A 16,905-nucleotide genomic window follows, 5' to 3' on the forward strand; every position below is an offset into this window, starting at 1 on the left:
GAGAAATGTATGGATGATCCCGGACATGCCAGAAAACGTGGAACACAGGTAGAATCCAGATCAACAATGACATCCAGTCCATGGTAATCCCACAGGGGGCACTTGAAGGGGACAGGTAGGATCTCGTCTCACTGACTGCACTCACCTCGTGGTCTGAGCATGGGCTAGGGCACCTCAGGTTGTGGCCTCCCAGAATGAGGACCCCTAGAATCTGAGTCTTCCCATCCTGCCTCCCCTGCTGTGGCCACTACCTAGGCTGCTGCTGAGCAGGAGGGCAGGTCGGGAGAACAAGGGGCCCAGGGGGACAGTGAGCTCAGGGGGACAACAGGCTCAGGGCTGACCCTGCAGGTGTGTGTCACAGGTGGCACTTGTTTGCCAGATCTTCCATCCATTCATTCATTCACAGACTCACTTGTTCCTAATCTGTTAGTTCTCACGTCACATTCATTCCTCATCCTTTCATCTGTCCTTTGACTCATCCATTTGTTCACTGCTTCCTGAGGGCCTGGTGGCCAAGCTGGGGGGAGGTCATCCCAGGTCTCATGGTTGGGGGTGGCTACAAGCGCACTGCCCATGCCATGCACTTTCTCCTCTGTTCACAGGGGTACCATCTGGACCCTCCGTGTCCGCTTCCTAGAAGAAAGGGTGCTTCCCCACTGGACGGCCTTCACCATCTGGAATGCTGGCAAGCAGGGGCGGCGGCTCTATCGCAGCCTGGGAGCCGCCAACCGTCAGAAGGTGGGACCTGGCCCTGCCCGCCCACTGCCCAGCCCCAGCTAGCTTCCCGCCACCCTCTTCCTTCAAGCTGAGGGGTCTGGCTCCTGCTCCCGCAGGGTCCTGTGACTGGCCCTGTCACTCCACAGACATATGACCTGTCTGCTGCGGGTATGTGGGAATTTCTCGTCTGCCCGTCCCTGGATGTGGGGAGTAGGCATTGGCTGTATAGACTGAGTGGCCCTTCCATGAACGCCCTTGGCTGTGAAAATCCTATATTTTCTCAGGTTGTAGCCTTCTGTGACATTGATGAACGCAAAGTCAAAAAGGGTTTCTACTGCTACGAGGATTCCCAGGTGTGTGCGAGTGGAGCCTTCTCTGAGGGCAGGATTTGGGGACATTCAGGGGCCATCTGAGGGCTCCAACTCAGCCCCTCCCCTCCCCCTGAAAAAGTGCTGGGTGACACCCAGTTGCTGAGGGTGCAGGTGGCAGGGTCAAGGGGAGGCATTGGGCAAGTTATGTCTGCCGTGCATATCCAGACACTGGATCCCCACCACCTCTCCCCCAGGGCCCATGCTTCCTCATGGGGGGAGCAAGCAGTCGATGGAGGCCGGTCCTGGCCCTGGGTCCCAGGTTCTAGGTCCCAATTTCTAGATAGGACCTAGTTTCTGGTTTCTGGGCCCATTCCTGAGTTCTGGGTCCTGGTCTGTCCACCCCCAAAGACCTTTGACCACAGTACCTGCCTCCTGCATTGGGCCCGTTCTGTGTGGCTAGTGAGGAAGCCACCTGTCTGACTCGTCGGTTGCTTCTCTAGGAGAGGCCCAAGCCCCGGGTTCCGATCCTGCACTTCCGAGATGCCCAGCCTCCCTTCATCATCTGCGTGAAGCTGGTGAGCGTTGTTGGCCCTGGAGGGGGGGACACTGTGGGGTCACGATGGGTGGTTATGGGGGACACCATGAGCTGCGTCTATGTGGACCTCAGAGTGGACAGAGCTACCAGGCCGTGGCCAGGCTGTTGCACGCCCATGTGCACACACGCACACCCCACTCCGAGTCCTAAAGTACATGTGTGCACACACTGTCCTGAGCTGGGTGGTCATCACAGTGCCTGCCCTGCCTCCCTGAGCACAGCACAGCCAGCCCGTGGTGTCCTGCCTGCAGGTGAAGGCTGCTGACTCTGGTTTCTGCCCACACCCTGCAGGAGCCACCCTCACTGTGGGAGGCAGGGCCCATCCCCTGTAGTGCCCCCGAGCCCCCAGGAATGTCAGACTCATGCTGCCAGTGGTGCATGGACACCCAGTGCCAACACTGGCCTGACATGGGTGCAGTTTGATGATGTTCCTGGGGTTCAGGTTAGCTGTGCAGTAGAGAGGGGCTGGATGACTCCAAACATGCTGTCCCACAGGACCTCACTGGGGGCGTGTTTGAGGACAATCTTCAGTCCCTGCACCTGCAGGAAGGACAAGACTTCTTCCACTTCAGCTGACAGGCCCCCAGTGCCACACAGGTAGGGACTCGGCCTGGGCAGCAGGATGAGGGTGTATGACTGAGGTCATGTCAGTTTTCCCATGTTCTCAGGGTGACAGGTCATCAAGGCTGTGACCCACATTGTCAGTGTCCCCATGTTCTTGGGGACTGTGAGCTGGTCATCTGGGGCTGTGACACTTATTACTGTATCTCCCGTGTTCTTGGAGTGAAGTGAAAAAGTGAAAGCCTTCATTGTATGTCAGGTACATACATTTCAGGGGCATCTAGGGCCCTAACCCAAAGGTTGAGCCTGTCGGTTCAAATCCACCAGCGACCCCAGGGCAGAAAGATGGGCAGTCTCCTCCCTCTCATGTAATTTACAGCTTCAGAAACCCAACGGAGGATCAGCAATGAGTCCACTCTGACTTGATGGCAGAGACAGATGGATTTGACTGGAACCTGCAGCTGTCAGTTCTAGGACACGTGCGAGTGGGGAGTCTGACACCTCATGGTGCACAAGCCTTCTGTCCAAGGCTTTCTCTCTCCAACTAGGAGCACTGGTCGTGGGCAGGATGACTATATAGAGTGCCAACGGGGAAAGCCTGCCCATGACCCAGGCCAGCTTGGCTTGGCTTTGTGTAGGTGTCACTGAATGCACATGTCAGGTGCTGTCCCCTCCGACACCGTGAGCAAACCGAAACCTTGCTGTCATGTGCAGGACTCACGAGCTCAGGCGTGTACGCAGTGGCCCCTGACTTCTGAGCCGTCTCTGTAACATCTGCGTTTACTCTTTGCACACACACTTTTTTGCATCTTGTCTCCTGCTTTCCTCTTGCCATTCTTGGCTTTTTTTCCACGCTAAGAATGCACACACTTACCCACAACTGTGTGTCTGTCTGTGCCTCGCTGTAGAACGTTAGTCCACACTGGACGATGCTTCACCAGGCAGGGTCCCTGCTAGGCTGGGTTAGGACTTGAGGCCGGTTCTCCGGACTTGTATTTACAGTTTTCATGCTGTGACTTGATTTTTGACAGCAAAGCATCCCACCATCTGCTGTGGAGACCACCTCCTCCTCCCACTGTTTGCCCTGCGGTCATCTCCTGGGGTTCCTTCTGTGCTCCAACCGTCTGTGATCTGCATCTTCAAGAGATGCTTCTCAGACTCCACAGGGCGCGTTCACCCTCAGAAGGTGGGCCTCTCCCCAGGTGGCAATCCCCCAGCCCCCTGACAAGCTGAGGTAACCCAGGAGTGAGATGGACTCGGGCTTCCCCAGAACTCATTCAGGCTGACCCCGGCCCCAGCACTCATAACCTCAGTCAGTTGGGACTTTGCTGCTCTTTTCATCTAAAATGGAAAATTGCCCTTGCTCATGAGGGAGTCATGCTTAAGGACTGAAGAAATGCAGTTTATAAAATTAAATGCATAAAGTATCATGGAAGGCTGTCATCTTTGGGGGGATGGTAGTGGCGTCCTGGCCTTGGGGCCTGTATGACGCTGTCCCCTATGGCTGGCCTTGCTTGGTCCTAGTACCAAAGTCAGAGACGGATAAAGGAGCCTGTCTGGTGCATGATTTTATTGGAGTGCATTCATGTCTCCACAGAGACAGAACACTGACAGTCTGGGGCTTAGGGAATGTGAGGAACAATGTGGCAGTCCCACCACCATGGGAGCCCCAAGTGAACTGCAGCAGGGCCCACACAACCCCAGACTGTGCGCTGACCATGGCGTCCGGCTCCTCCTCCTCAGGCCCTTCTGCACCAGGTGGCGTGACTGGACACTCCACTTCCAGGTCATGTGCCTAGCAGGGACCAGGCTGTGGGGGAGAGAGCCCACTCAGTGCTTGGGAATGTACTCCGTGTGATGGGTATGGAGACCCCCCCCGAGGGCCCTCCTTCCCCCAGTGATGAGAACCAGCACAGACTGCATTAGGGCTGGAAACTGCCTTTGAGCCCGATTCTCTGGTGACCTGAGGCCACATGACCAATACACTGCTGAGGGCTCATTTCTCGTTTATGTTTCTGCATCTCCCTGAGGAAAATATGAAATGCTGAACTTGGAAGCTGAGTCTCAGTCAGAGCAACACAGCCATGGTGAGGCTCCCATTTGTAGGCCAGCACTGAAAGAGCTCAACAGCATCACACTGTCCACAGGAGAAATGGAAATGCCTTCTTGGATCTGTCAGGTTCTCAGGTGGGCAAGTCTGTGCTGCAGAAAGTGGGAAGAAGCGCACGCTGGTCCAGAAGGTCACCACTGATGCGCACACGGCAGCATGCTAGTTGTGAGGAGGAGTGTGGGCGGCTTGAGAAGGAAAGCTTTGGCAGGCCCAGCCTTGAGAACCTAGCAGGCTCTCACTGTGCAGCCTGAAGACCTCCCCCCTCCTCCGGCTTCGCCCTCACCTAATGTGAGGGGCTCAGACGCACACTGAAAGGTCGCCCCCAGGAGCACTCTCCCTTCACCCTGTCTCACAACCCAGACAACTGCAGACTCTAACCTGACACATTCAAGATCAGCTTTCAATAGAGCAGCTCTGACGAAGTGGATTTAGGTCCCCCTACTGTTTATAAAGTGGTTACCACAGACAATTACAGCCAACCTCTACAATTTCTCAAAGAAGTAGAGCGGCTATGTTTTCAAGGGATTGTACACAGGAAACAATTAAAAGCAGAGAAGGCACAGGAAGACTAAAGGACAAAGCTCGAGGGCAGTGATTAGACAGCAGGCACGAACATGGCTGATACTGATCCAATGATGGCAATAATCCCTTTACATGTGAGGAGTCCAAATACAGTGAGCCCTGGTGTCGTACCAGTAAGAAGCTCGCTGCAATCAAAAAGGCAGGTGGTTCAAGTCCACCAAGCTGGTCTACGAGGGAAGGATCAGCAGTCTCCTCGCATGCAATTTACTGCCTCTCAGAACCCACCGAGGGTCAGCTATGGGTCAGATCCAACTTGACAGCACACCACCCCATCAAGGACTGTGACTGTCAGGAGACATTTAAAAACCGCCAGCCATTACTGTCTGTAAGACACGCACGTTGTGTATCAACAGTGGCAAGAGCCCAACAGCGCGTATGGTGAAGTACTTATTGCTGACGGAATGAATGCTGGCTCTGGTAGACCAAGGGCGCCTGTCTACACAGTGGGAAGGCCGAGGGAGAGAGAAAGCTGTGGCTTTAATGTCAGCACTAAGCAAAGAAAGCTGGAGTAGCTACAGTAACTTCAGACAACACAGATTTCAGACAGGTAATCATCAGGGTTAATTACAGATGAGCTTTATATAATGACATGTTGTCAAGGACCTCTCTAAAGAGCAAAAGAGCAATACTGCCAGTTTAAAGACTTAGGTGCACTGGATCCAAGCCATGTCTTTCCGCTTCTTTCTATGCATCTAAAAGTTGGACAATGATTAAGTAAAACAAAAGGAGAACCAGTGCCTCTGAACTGTGGTGTTGCAGGAAAGCACTGCGTATCCCATGGACTGCCAAAAAAAGCAAACGCGTATGTCATGGACAGAGTTAACCAGGGTGCTCCTTGGAGGTAAGGGTGGTAAGGCTGTCAAACACTTTGGGCATGTTATCAAAAGGGGCTCGTATCTGGAAAAGGACATTATGCTGAGGAAGGTGGAAGAGGGTCAGAGAAAGAGAGGCCCTGACTGAGATGGACTGACCCAGTGACTAAAACAAGAGGCCCGAGCATAGCAGGGACGTGAGGGTGTGGCCCTGACAACAACACAGTATTGTATACTGACACACAGACCACTTTTCCAGAAATTCAGTGTGCATGTGCCTAGCAGTGTCAAGATATGCAGGACAAAATCAGACAGAACTGCAGAGAAAATCAGACAGACTCACTATTGTGGTTGGAGATGCCAAAACCCTGCTGTCAGAAACTGAGAACTAACTGGTGGGCATAAAATTAGCAGAGGCTTAACTGAACTGAAGAGATCCACCAATCACAGGATCTAACAGCCTCAGACTGCTTCACCCTGCAGCAGCTGGACATGGCGTCCTTCTCAAAAAGTCACCAAGACAGGTCCTGTTCTGCACCATAAATACATTAACATATTTGAAGACTCCAAGTCACAGAGAGATATGCTCTCACATCTCGGTGAGATTAAATGAAAAATAAAAACCAGAAAGATCAATTAATACCGTTCATAGAAAGTCTCAAGAAAAGTTTAAAAAAAAAAGAGTTTGAACTAAAAAGAAACAAACAAAATAGGAAAAATGAGTATGCACCACAACCGAGCGGGATTTAGTCCAGGTTTCAAGGCTGGCAGAGCCAGGTTAAAGAAGAAAATCTTATCATCAAATCTGTCGATGCAGAAAAAACATTTAACATAATCCAACACTCATTCATGATAAAAATGCCCAGCAAACAGGAACAGAGGGAATTCCTCACCTTGGCAACACTCACAGAACACCTACGCTAACCAGCCTGATGAGGTTGGGAACAAGACAGGCAAGTCCCCACACCACGCCTTTTCTATCTTGTATTTCAAAGTCTGAGATGATACAATGAAACAAGAAAAAGAGGTAACAGACATGGGGTAGGGGACAGACAAATCAGTCTGCTCACACATGACAAGGTCACTGTAAAGAAAAGCCCAAATGAAAAATCGTAGCAAGTTATTTGATGGGTATCCCCCAGCTGGTCCATTTCCTCCACTTACATGGAATCACCAGCACAAGACACAAGAACAGGGTTGGAGGGCTGGTACTTCCCAACCTCACATCTTACTAAGAAGCTCCAGTGACCAAGCCAATGGAAGGCTGGGGAAGGAACAGAAAAATGGCTTCCTGAACCAACAGAGAGCCAGGAAATAGACACACACAGACACAGTCCATTCATCTCTGACAGAGGAGCAGAGCACCTCAGTGGAGAGAGGAGTCTTTCCAACAGGTAGCCCAGGATCAACTGGACAGAACAAGCAAAATAAATAACAAATCAAGACATACAGCTCCTATCTTTCAAAAAACTAACCCAAAATGGATCACAGACCTAGATGAAGATGCCACACTCACATTCTAGTTCTGTGATACCATCACTGAGGAGCAGTGGACAGACGCCCTCCACCCCCCACATCAGACTCATCACACACACAGACAGAAACTGCAGGGGCTAGCAAGTTACATGTAAACGTTTTCTAGAACAATACAACTTTTGGGGAAAAAAACCAGAAGACTATTTACATAATCTTAGCATAAGCAAAGATTTCTTAAGCAGGGCTAAATAAAAAAAATAAAACGGAAAATTCTGCAACCTATTCATAAACCTCTAGTCATCAAAAGATAGCATTAAACAGTGAAAAGGCACAGCCCCTTAAGTAGAAAAGGGTATTTGCAGTACATGGAAAGATAAATTGCAATATGCGGATTCCGAAACAAACAAAAAAGCACAGGCAGTTAACAAAGAAACCCCACAGATTAAGTATAAAAAGATAAGCAATCTTGAGAAAAATAGACACAAGAATGACATGATGAAAAAAGCCCAGAAGTGCCCGGCCCCATTCAGGACAACGCAGGCAAGACCCCTGGGCCCTGACAGCAGCAGTGGACGAAAGCATGCCCAGGGAGAATGTGGGTCTGAGTGACAGGGCACGCCTCTAATCTCTCTAGCCCTGTCTTCTAGGGAAGAGATACCAAGGCTGCTGGGATGAGACCCTGGGTCTCAGGCACTCACTGGGTGGACATGTTACCCCATGGGCTGCGTCAGGGACAAGTTGAGAGACAACCTGTGAGATGGTCAGACACGCCCCACCCCAGAAGCCACTTGGAAGCACTGACCTTGGAAACCAGCTGGGGTCTAGGCACCTGGAAGAGGTCACACAGGCGGTTCCGCTGTCCCTTCACCACCAAGAGGTCAGTGTCCCTGAGGGGAGAAAGAAGCCCCAGTCACCACAGACCCTCCCCAGACCGTGCAACCCTGACATGGGTCAGCTCAGAGCCAAAGCACTGCAAGCTTCCCATGATTTTTGTGAGCTGGGCTTCTAAAGTGGGAGCCCAAAGCTATGAACTAACCAGGGTCACTGGGGGTCTCAGTGTTGGATGTCCCTCCCCCCTTCAGGAAACCCTGACAAAGGACACAAGAGTGACTAGCTATAATCCTGAAGAGGATAGAGCTCTGCAAAGCACAGGGGGTGGACAGAGCTGGGGGACAGAGGCAAGTATGGTAATCTCACCAGGCAAGGGGCTATAGGAGGCTGAGGCTGTGGGGAGGGTAAGGCCCACTGTCCACCATGAAGACACATAATCTGGAGTCAGATGTCCAGACACAGAGTAGTAGTTCAGAGGAGAGAAGATGCAGAAAACAAAAGGAAAGAAGCAAACCAACAATGTCTAGAGACAAGCAGTCAGACGAGAAACCAACAGTGAGCAACGGTCCAGAAACTACAGGACTGTCCACAGCAGAGGGAGCTCCAAACAGACAGAAGCAACAAACCCCAAGAGGCAGAGATAGAGGGCCTAGAGCACCCCTGGGAAGCCCACAGCATCCCAGACAGAAAATGAGTGCAGGGACACTGACAGAGGTAAGAGGCTGGATCCTCAGACAGAGACAGGACATTTCAACCCTCCAGGCTATTCAGACTGGCCAGGCAGAGGGGCGGGTGGTGTAACACACACAGCAGTGAGCAGTCCACGCGGAAGATGACCATCCATGTGGGGACAAGCTGTCCACATGGGCGAGAAATGTTCATAAGGGGGTACCCATTCAATGTAGGGGTGAGTCAGGGGAAAGGAAGAACCACCTCTATGGAGGAAGATTAACTTCCAGGACAGGAGCTGATGGCCAGAAGCAGCCAATCTGGGTCCAAGTCAGAATGCAGTCTATGAGCACTCTCTGAGCATAGTCTGAGAGCGTGGTGTCTGCGAGGAGGTCTCTGAGTGTGGTCTGTGAGCAGGTATGGGAAGGTGGTCTCTGCGAATCCTCTGTGAGCAGGTCTGAGTGTGGTCTCTGCGAGTTCTCTGCGAGGAGGTCTCTGAGTGTGGTCTGAGAGCTTGGTCTCTGCGAGTTCTCTGAGTATAGTCTGTGAGCATGGTCTCTGCGAGTTCTCTGGGAGCAGGAGTGAGAGTGTGGTCTGTGAGCGTGGCCCTGCAAACTTACCAGGTCGTTTCACCAAGCACAGCCATGACCTCATCCAGAGCCTCAGGGCCCACAATCTCCTCACCATAGATGATCATCACCTCATACAGGTGGCTGGCCGTAGTGTTGCGGACCTGGGACATAAGCAGAGGTGTCAGCAGGAGATACAAGAGGGGCCTGGGAGGGCAGAATCAGTTTCCAGGGCAGGACACTCGGAACCCAGCTCTGGATCCAGCAGGAAAGGTGTACCCCCAGCTTGCTGACAATGTGTGGAACTCTGGCCCTGGTCCAGGAAAGGCCCAAATCCTAAGCAATTTCTAGATGAACCCCTGAAATCTAAATCATTCGCGAGCTGAGAGACATCATCTCACTAAGGATGGCTGCTGAAGGAGACTGGGGTCTATCCCTACTCCACATGGCATGTGAGGGACACGAGAATGTGAGTGGGATTCTGGGAGCTGCTGCCACAGAAACCAAGGGTGAAATGCAGCATCCGTCAGGGAAGGGCTCACCATACAGACCACGCAGTGTGGGGACCCTGCTGTCAGATCATGAGCTTCCACTCAACCAGGTGATCCCAGTTCCAACCTCCAGGCTGTCACCTCGGAGGTGGCATCAGCGCTGAGCATGACCTCGGGCGTGGGCTGTATTTTGTGTCATGTGGTTGTGGCCTGAGGTGCAATCTGCAGGACCTGCCCTACTTTTCCTTGGGACCTAAGGTCAATGTGTACATCTCCCAGCCACATGGTCTCCCGTGCCTGCCCCATGGCGGAAGCAAAGCCAGAGTCATTTATGGACCTGGAGAAAGGCTGGGGACCACTCCCCAAAGAGCCTGCCAGTCACCCCGCCACACACATGCCCCCCACCCATCTGGGACGCACCACCAGGTAAGCCCAGCTAATGAAGGAATCAGTGCTCTGTCACCCTGATGCCCGAGTCTCTGTAATTGCAGCCTCTGCAGTCACACTCACAATAGGAAATGGGTGGCAGAGCAGCAGCAGCAGCTGGAGAAGCACTTTCTTCCTCAGCTCCCCCCGGAACGGAATCATCCCACAGAACCTGCAGCAAGGGGACTGCGTGTGAGCACCAGCCACTGAGGCCGAGGGGCAGCCAGGGCACACCGGGTGGTGGACTCCTGGGGTCCGGAGGAGATCCTTCAAGGGAAGCGTCCACCCCAAAGCCCTTCTCAGCCCCGAACCTGACCACCCCACCCACCCGGCAGAGAGGAGGGTCTGTGGACACCAACCAGAGGCCAGGGGCTCCCGGCTAGCCTGGGCTCTGGGTCTGTATCTGTGAAATAGATCCCAGTGGAAACCAGGCCCCATATATACCCCTCCCTGCCACCTCCCATGCCCTCACTGGGGCAGGAAAGTAGAGGCTAGGCTCACACCCCAGTCCTGCCACCCTTGACCAAGTCCCAAGCAGGGGACACATTTCACTCACACAGCAATGCTGGACCGAAGCTTGTGCACGTCTTTGGACTTCCTGATTTCCTCCTTGCAAAGCGCCAACAGCTTCATGGCAAAGGGAGGGCTGGAAAAAAGCAGTCACTGGGGACATGCTCTGGGGGTGCAGGTCCTACGTGGCAGCCATGGTTCTGGGGCAGCTGCAGCTATCCGGATGGGGATGCCCTCTCTTCAGCCAAGGTCACCTGACTACTGTTCTGCCCACCTCTCCCAGCACCCGGCCGACTCCCACCACCCAACATTCCTATCTCCAGGTTTGGCCCAAGTGACTCAGCTCAGCCAGCAGCACTCACTCCTCCTCTGCCATGTAGACATCGAAGCATCCATTGGCCAGCAACTGGTCTAGTGTCTTCAACAGTGGCACAGACACCCTGTGAGAGACAAGCAGTGAGACCAGCCCAAGGGCCACTCCAGGTCCAGCACTGTGTGTCCTGCTGTGAGTAGGACTTGACTCGGAGTTATCAGGGGCTCCTCCGCATCTTCTCAGACCACAAACAAGCACTCTGCCCTGACATACGCCCCAGCTTTCCCATGCAGGCACATCTGGACACAAGGCCACTTGGAGGAGAGACACTGCAGCAGCCAGGCCAGTGAGGGCCCCTGTAAGGAGGCTGCTAGACAGGCCACCGTGGTGTGGTCCTGCCTCAGAGTGGACGCCACCACACCAAGCAACAACAAATGGCCTTCTGCTGAAGCAGATAAATTCCTGAACCCTCTCTCACTCACGCTCATTCAGGAGCCTCAACAACCCTGTATCAATCAGAGAAGTGGATCTAAGGACAAAAAGCTTTTCTAACTATGAAAACTCCAGGCCCAGGCTGTCACAAACCTCCCAGAAATTCAGAGAAAAGTACTGAGCCACTCACTGGCATTACCCTGACCAGACTGGACAGTCCAGAACAGCAGGAGGCCCAATTCTTCATCAACAAATATGTCAAACTTCTAAACATATTACAACAGATTAACATCAGGTTCAATTAACATGTAAAATGGAATCAATGTAATTTAGTATATTAAGAAGATCACATGTTCCCTTCAATACAAAAGCCTAACACCCTTCATAATAAACACTCTAGAAACACAGAGCTTCCTCAACCTCAAAAGGCACCTGTGAACCTACGGTCAGAGCACGACTTAACAGTGGACAGTGGCTGAGTCCCTCCACGGCCCAAAGTCCAACAGGAGGACCACTCACCACTTCCGTCAACATGCACTGAAGCTGCAGCCAGTGCAATCAGGCAAGAAAAAGTGAAAAGCAGACCAGAAAAAGGAGAACCGTGTGCACGCAAAATCACGGCCAACCTCACAACCCGCAGGACTTGCTAACACAGTGACTGTGACCTAAAAGGTGAATTTAAAAGGAGAGAGGGTATGAGACCAGCACTGAAAATAAGTTTACTTCTACACACTGACAATAAAAACACTGCACACTGAAAACCAGAAAATGAAAGGAGATGCAAATAAAGGGGCAACAGAGCCTGACATGATGAGGGAAACCTGTTCTATGAAGACTCAAGCATCTATCCAAACTGAATAAGAAGGTCACAACTATCTAAATCCAATCTTAACTCAAGCAGGATGTTTTGTAGGCATTGACAAGACACATATAAAATTTATATACAAGAAAAAAAAAAATTGAAAAATAGCCAAAAGGTTTCTGAGGGGAAAATGAACAAAGTCGGAGAGCTAAAACGACTTCATTTCAGAGAAGATCATGAAGCTGGCACAACCTGAACAGTAAGGTACTGGCAAGATGTCACCTGTGCCATTGTGGTGACAAGAGTGACCAACCTTCTGAGTGTGAGACAGAAACCCTGCTCGCCCTGCAGCTCCCTCATGATGCCCACGCCCACTGTCACAGTCACGTCAACCCACCTCACCGAGGGGTCTCCTTTCACCAACTATGCCAGCGTGCTGTGCGGGCAGAGCCCACAGAAGAGGCTGCGCACTGGCCTCCCCCTGCTGAAGGGCCTCATGGGCCAGCCTGGAGCATCATGGGCTCCCACTCTCTTCCCCACACAGGTGAGATTGAGGCTGACCACAGGAAGGTGCTGCCCAGCACAGGCCCCACCAGACAGACTCCCCCTACAAGTGACCTGTCTCCTCCACCTACCTGTCATTTAAAAGGTTGTCCCTGAAAATCTGCAGGAGGGTCTCGCTGAAGTACCCCATGGCCTGCGGGTCCTCCTGGATGCTTTTCACGTACTCACACAGGCTCTGTGTCGCGTGCCTCACCTGAAAGAGATGCATGATGTCACGTCCAGAGGGGCCACAAGGCACCTGGCCCAGGCAAGAGGGCCCCAACACCGCCTGCAGGGCAGGGAAGGCTGTGAGCACCAGCAGTCTGAGTGTCCAGCACAGTGGTCACCAGCATCAGTCTCACAACCCCTAATTTGTCATAATGGTCACCGTTAAACCACCACCACCTGTCCCAGGGGTCACTCTCATGAATCTGTATATGTGGGTAGAGGCTGGGAGTAGCGAGGCCACGATGCCCCTTCATGACATGACCCCTCTCTGAGGCTCTGCAAGGCCTACCAGAGACAGATGGACATTCAGACTGCAGCCACAGGAGTAAGGGTTCCAGACCCACCACAGACGTGCGCGGCTAGGCACTCACACAGCCAGGCCCTAAGCCGTTGTCACTATGTAGTGCCAAGTCAGAAACGACCACAGCTGACCCTCTGGTGGGTTTTAAGGGGCAGTAAACTGTACGGAAGCTGGCCCACCTTTCTCCTGTGGAGCAGGCGAGGGATCTGATGTAACCCTTTGTGTTGGCAGTTCAGTAATACAGACCCACAACAGACACTTGGGTGAACACCTGCACAGTAGAGAGCTGGCCTGGGGAAATGTGGAGCAGGGCTTGAGGCAGCTGGGAGCCAAGCTGAGCAGCCGCATTCCAGGGTCTGTGACACTAGACCCAGAACTACAGTGACTGGGGGGAACCAGCAAGAGGAGGAGCAATCTGCAGCTCCAGTTCTGACCCACGCTCTCCAGGTAGTCACCCAAGTGGGCCGCAAACTCCAAGCACTGGCGCAAAGCAGGGCTCCCATGACTCAGGTTCCCTGTGTCCATGAAGGACCCCATCTCACAACTGAGCCAAGACTGGGAGCAGGATGAATATGCCACCCCAACTGTAAGCAAAGGCCAAGCGTCCCCTAACTGCAGAGACACAAAGGACGAGACAGGACACAACACAATCACAGGAGGAGCATCCAGGGGACACAGCAGGAAATAAAAACATCCTTAGTGTCATCACAGTCAGGTGGGGGGGAAAGAAACAGATTTAAGAATTTTTGGTGAATGTCAAAGTGAACTGGCCAACAGCAGATGAAGCGGTGAAGATACGGAGTTGAGATGGAGATATGGGGAGGGGAGGTTAGAAGGTATCTGGAGGCAAAGTGTAGAGGAGATGGAGTTGAAATATCAAGGAGTGGGGGCTGTAACTATCTAAGGGGAAGTGGTGAAGATATCTGGATAATTCAGAGGGAAATAGGAGGAGAAGAAGTCAGAGCACTGGCGTGCAGCATGGGGCCAGGCAGGAGAGGGGTAAGGTGCATGAAGTGCAAGATACCAGGGACCACCTCTGCAGACAGAAGGCTCCCATATGGACAAAAACATGATCCACCATCTCAATGAATGACAAAGCCCAAACAGAATAATTGAAAGGCCTTACTCCGCATGTCACTGTGAGACTACAGCCTATCAGGACCCAAGAGTTATGGAAAGTGAAGAAAGACACAAGCAAGGAAGTGTGCACAGTAACTGCAGTGACCGTGAGGCTGGATGCCAGTGGATGCCACTTTGAGTGCAGAATGACCATCAAACCAAAAGCTGTCCCCACTATTACCTTTAAGGATAACCACTTTCACAGGCAAAGGGACACCTGCCTGGCAGGGACCTGCACATCCTGAGAAGGGACTGGGTGCTGGGGGGACAGTCTGAAGGAGACATGGGGACAGGAGCAGGAAGGCCAGCAGCCACCAGCTCCACAACAAGAGAGTAGCAGAACATCATCCACAGGGCACTTATATGGTGGCCTGGTCCACCATGCAGGACACTGCCTCGACCCATCTGCTATCCCAAGAGAGGCTCATGATGGAGTCTGTAAACGCCAGACCAGAAGACAGAAGCAACAGTGGAAACAAGACAAAAGCCAGAAGGCAAGAGAAAAGCAGGACTGGAAAAAAAGCGGCCAGGTCAGCTCCAAGCACGTGTAATGCCGTGAGTGGTGAGACCACACGGAGCAAGCCGACAGGAAGGCAGAGCGAGGGGCTCAGCCCACAGGGGTGGCACTATCAGAAAAAGCAGGGCACCGATGGATGGATGGACAGATAGGCAAGCAGATGGATGGATGGATGGATGGGCAGATAGATGGACAGGAGGATGGATAGATGAATGGACAAACGGACAGTGAATGGAAGAATAGATGGATGAACTGAAGGAAAGCTGGGCAGACGGATGGGTGGGTGGATGGACAGATGGACAAGAAGATAGATAAACAGGAAGATGTGTGGACGGACAGACAAAGGGCAGATGGACAGATAGGAGGCTGGATGGAGGGGTGGACAGGTGAGGGGGTGGACGGGTGAGTAGACGGGTGGACGAGAGGATAGATGAACAGGAAGATGGATGGGCAGATGGACAAAAGGATACATGGGTGGATGGACACACTGACACGCAGGCAAAATGCCCAGAGAGACTGCGCTGGTGCAGAAACCGCTGTAAGCCAGGAGCAGAGACCCATGAGGCTCAGAGGAGAAAATGACCCCCATGGCCCTGCTCTCGGTCAGCAGGAAACAGTCCTGCCCTCCTTCCCCAAAATGAGGAGGCGTAAGGTTCAGGAGGTACAATACAGCCCCAATATCACAGTTCCGATGGCCCTCAAATTTCATCTCTGCCCCTGGGGCTGATGACTCAGTCATGCCCACCATATGCAGAGGCCCTGTGAGCTGTTCCAAACGAACAGGTCCTCCTAAGAGAGAAACTGTGGCTGGAGGGCGGGAACCAGGGTCCTCACTCACTGTGGACTCTGTCAGGCCACCGGTGGACACAGCAAGTCCCAACAACACATGGTAGCGAAAGGCAGGGAGCGCCAGGAGCTTCGTGATGCGTGGGAATGCCTGAGATGGGGCACTCCAGTTCACAGAGGACACCTCTGACCTGTAGGCGAGTGAGGGTGGTCAGTGCGGTGGCCGGTGGGAACAGGCAACCACAGGGACAGGTCCACATGCAGCACCTTGGGAAGATGAGCTCCAGCTCTTCACGGTGAGGCACGTAGGGCAGTGGGGGGCTGTCGAAGTGCAGCAGCGTCAGGAGCACGCTGCCAGCGTGGGCACGCACTCGGTCAATCTTCTCACTGGCCTGCTGGGCCACACAGCACAGGACCTGCTCACAGCTGCAGAGAGATAAGGCCTTGGGCATCACCACAGTCACAGCTGGTCCTTCAATTCCCAGGAGTGCACCAAGGCGAGGGGAACACCCCACATGCCCTCAATGGACCCTTGCCCGAAGGGGAGCCGCCTGCACGCACGTGTCTGCTGGGATCAGCTCTGGACGGTTCCTCCCTAGCAGGAGTGTCACCTCCAACAGACTGGTCATCGCAGCCTCACGCACCCTGGGGGGAGGAGACACAGAGCCAGGTGAAAACCTCCAGTGAAGCAAGAAGGTTCCACCCTGCTCCTTCCTGCTGCCACGCCAGCCTCTTTTCAGAAGCAATCTGGGATCCCTCCCCTTTTTAAAGTCAGGTGGTGACACCACAGCCAAGGCTGTAAAGCGGAGGTCAGTGGCTCCCATTCCATAGGAGGGAGAGGCAGCCCTCAGCTCCAGTAACCGTCAGGACTAGAAACACCTCAGATGGACTGGATCCTACAGCTCATGAGTCAGAAGGGACTCGCTGCATATGCAGACAATTTACTCCAAGGGGTCTCACTGGATGCACTATGTCAAATGGACTCTACAGACAAATCGGGGGCACTCGCTGGGAATCCAGAAACAAAGGGAAGTCACACAAGGTCAAAAGAAATGACAGTTTCAAGGCTCTAGAGCCCGTGACCGAAATACATACCAGAGACTGTGAGACAACCCGTGGCGGGCACAGGGGGAGGGCACATATGAGATGGAAGGACGTCTCTCGGGATGGAGAGACCACCTCAGGGAGCAGAGTGGATGGAGAG

The 16,905-nt window shown here is 53.0% G+C and overlaps 2 protein-coding genes across 2 annotated transcripts in view; one reads left to right on the forward strand and one right to left on the reverse strand.

Annotated features, from left to right (window-relative positions):
• The window catches only part of B3GNTL1 (UDP-GlcNAc:betaGal beta-1,3-N-acetylglucosaminyltransferase-like 1), a 136,892-nt gene extending 134,693 nt beyond the window's left edge, over positions 1–2,199 (forward strand). Inside the window, exons 9-12 of the mRNA XM_006886301.1 lie at positions 603–738; positions 1,002–1,070; positions 1,529–1,603; positions 2,119–2,199. Coding sequence (XP_006886363.1) covers positions 603–738; positions 1,002–1,070; positions 1,529–1,603; positions 2,119–2,199 — 361 coding nt within the window. The remainder of the gene's footprint in view (positions 1–602; positions 739–1,001; positions 1,071–1,528; positions 1,604–2,118) is intronic.
• A 1,294-nt stretch (positions 2,200–3,493) lies between these two features.
• TBCD (tubulin folding cofactor D) overlaps positions 3,494–16,905 on the reverse strand; it is a 129,306-nt gene continuing 115,894 nt past the window's right edge. The window contains exons 30-40 of the mRNA XM_006886302.1: positions 16,263–16,346; positions 15,969–16,127; positions 15,754–15,892; positions 12,843–12,964; positions 11,023–11,100; positions 10,707–10,796; positions 10,235–10,322; positions 9,285–9,397; positions 7,967–8,051; positions 3,841–3,979; positions 3,494–3,525 (exon numbers count right to left, since the gene is read on the reverse strand). Coding sequence (XP_006886364.1) covers positions 3,494–3,525; positions 3,841–3,979; positions 7,967–8,051; positions 9,285–9,397; positions 10,235–10,322; positions 10,707–10,796; positions 11,023–11,100; positions 12,843–12,964; positions 15,754–15,892; positions 15,969–16,127; positions 16,263–16,346 — 1,129 coding nt within the window. The remainder of the gene's footprint in view (positions 3,526–3,840; positions 3,980–7,966; positions 8,052–9,284; positions 9,398–10,234; positions 10,323–10,706; positions 10,797–11,022; positions 11,101–12,842; positions 12,965–15,753; positions 15,893–15,968; positions 16,128–16,262; positions 16,347–16,905) is intronic.

This window comes from Elephantulus edwardii, unplaced genomic scaffold (genome assembly GCF_000299155.1).
Source record: "Elephantulus edwardii isolate Elephantulus edwardi_28Jun2011 unplaced genomic scaffold, EleEdw1.0 scaffold00048, whole genome shotgun sequence".
NCBI lineage: Eukaryota > Metazoa > Chordata > Mammalia > Macroscelidea > Macroscelididae > Elephantulus > Elephantulus edwardii.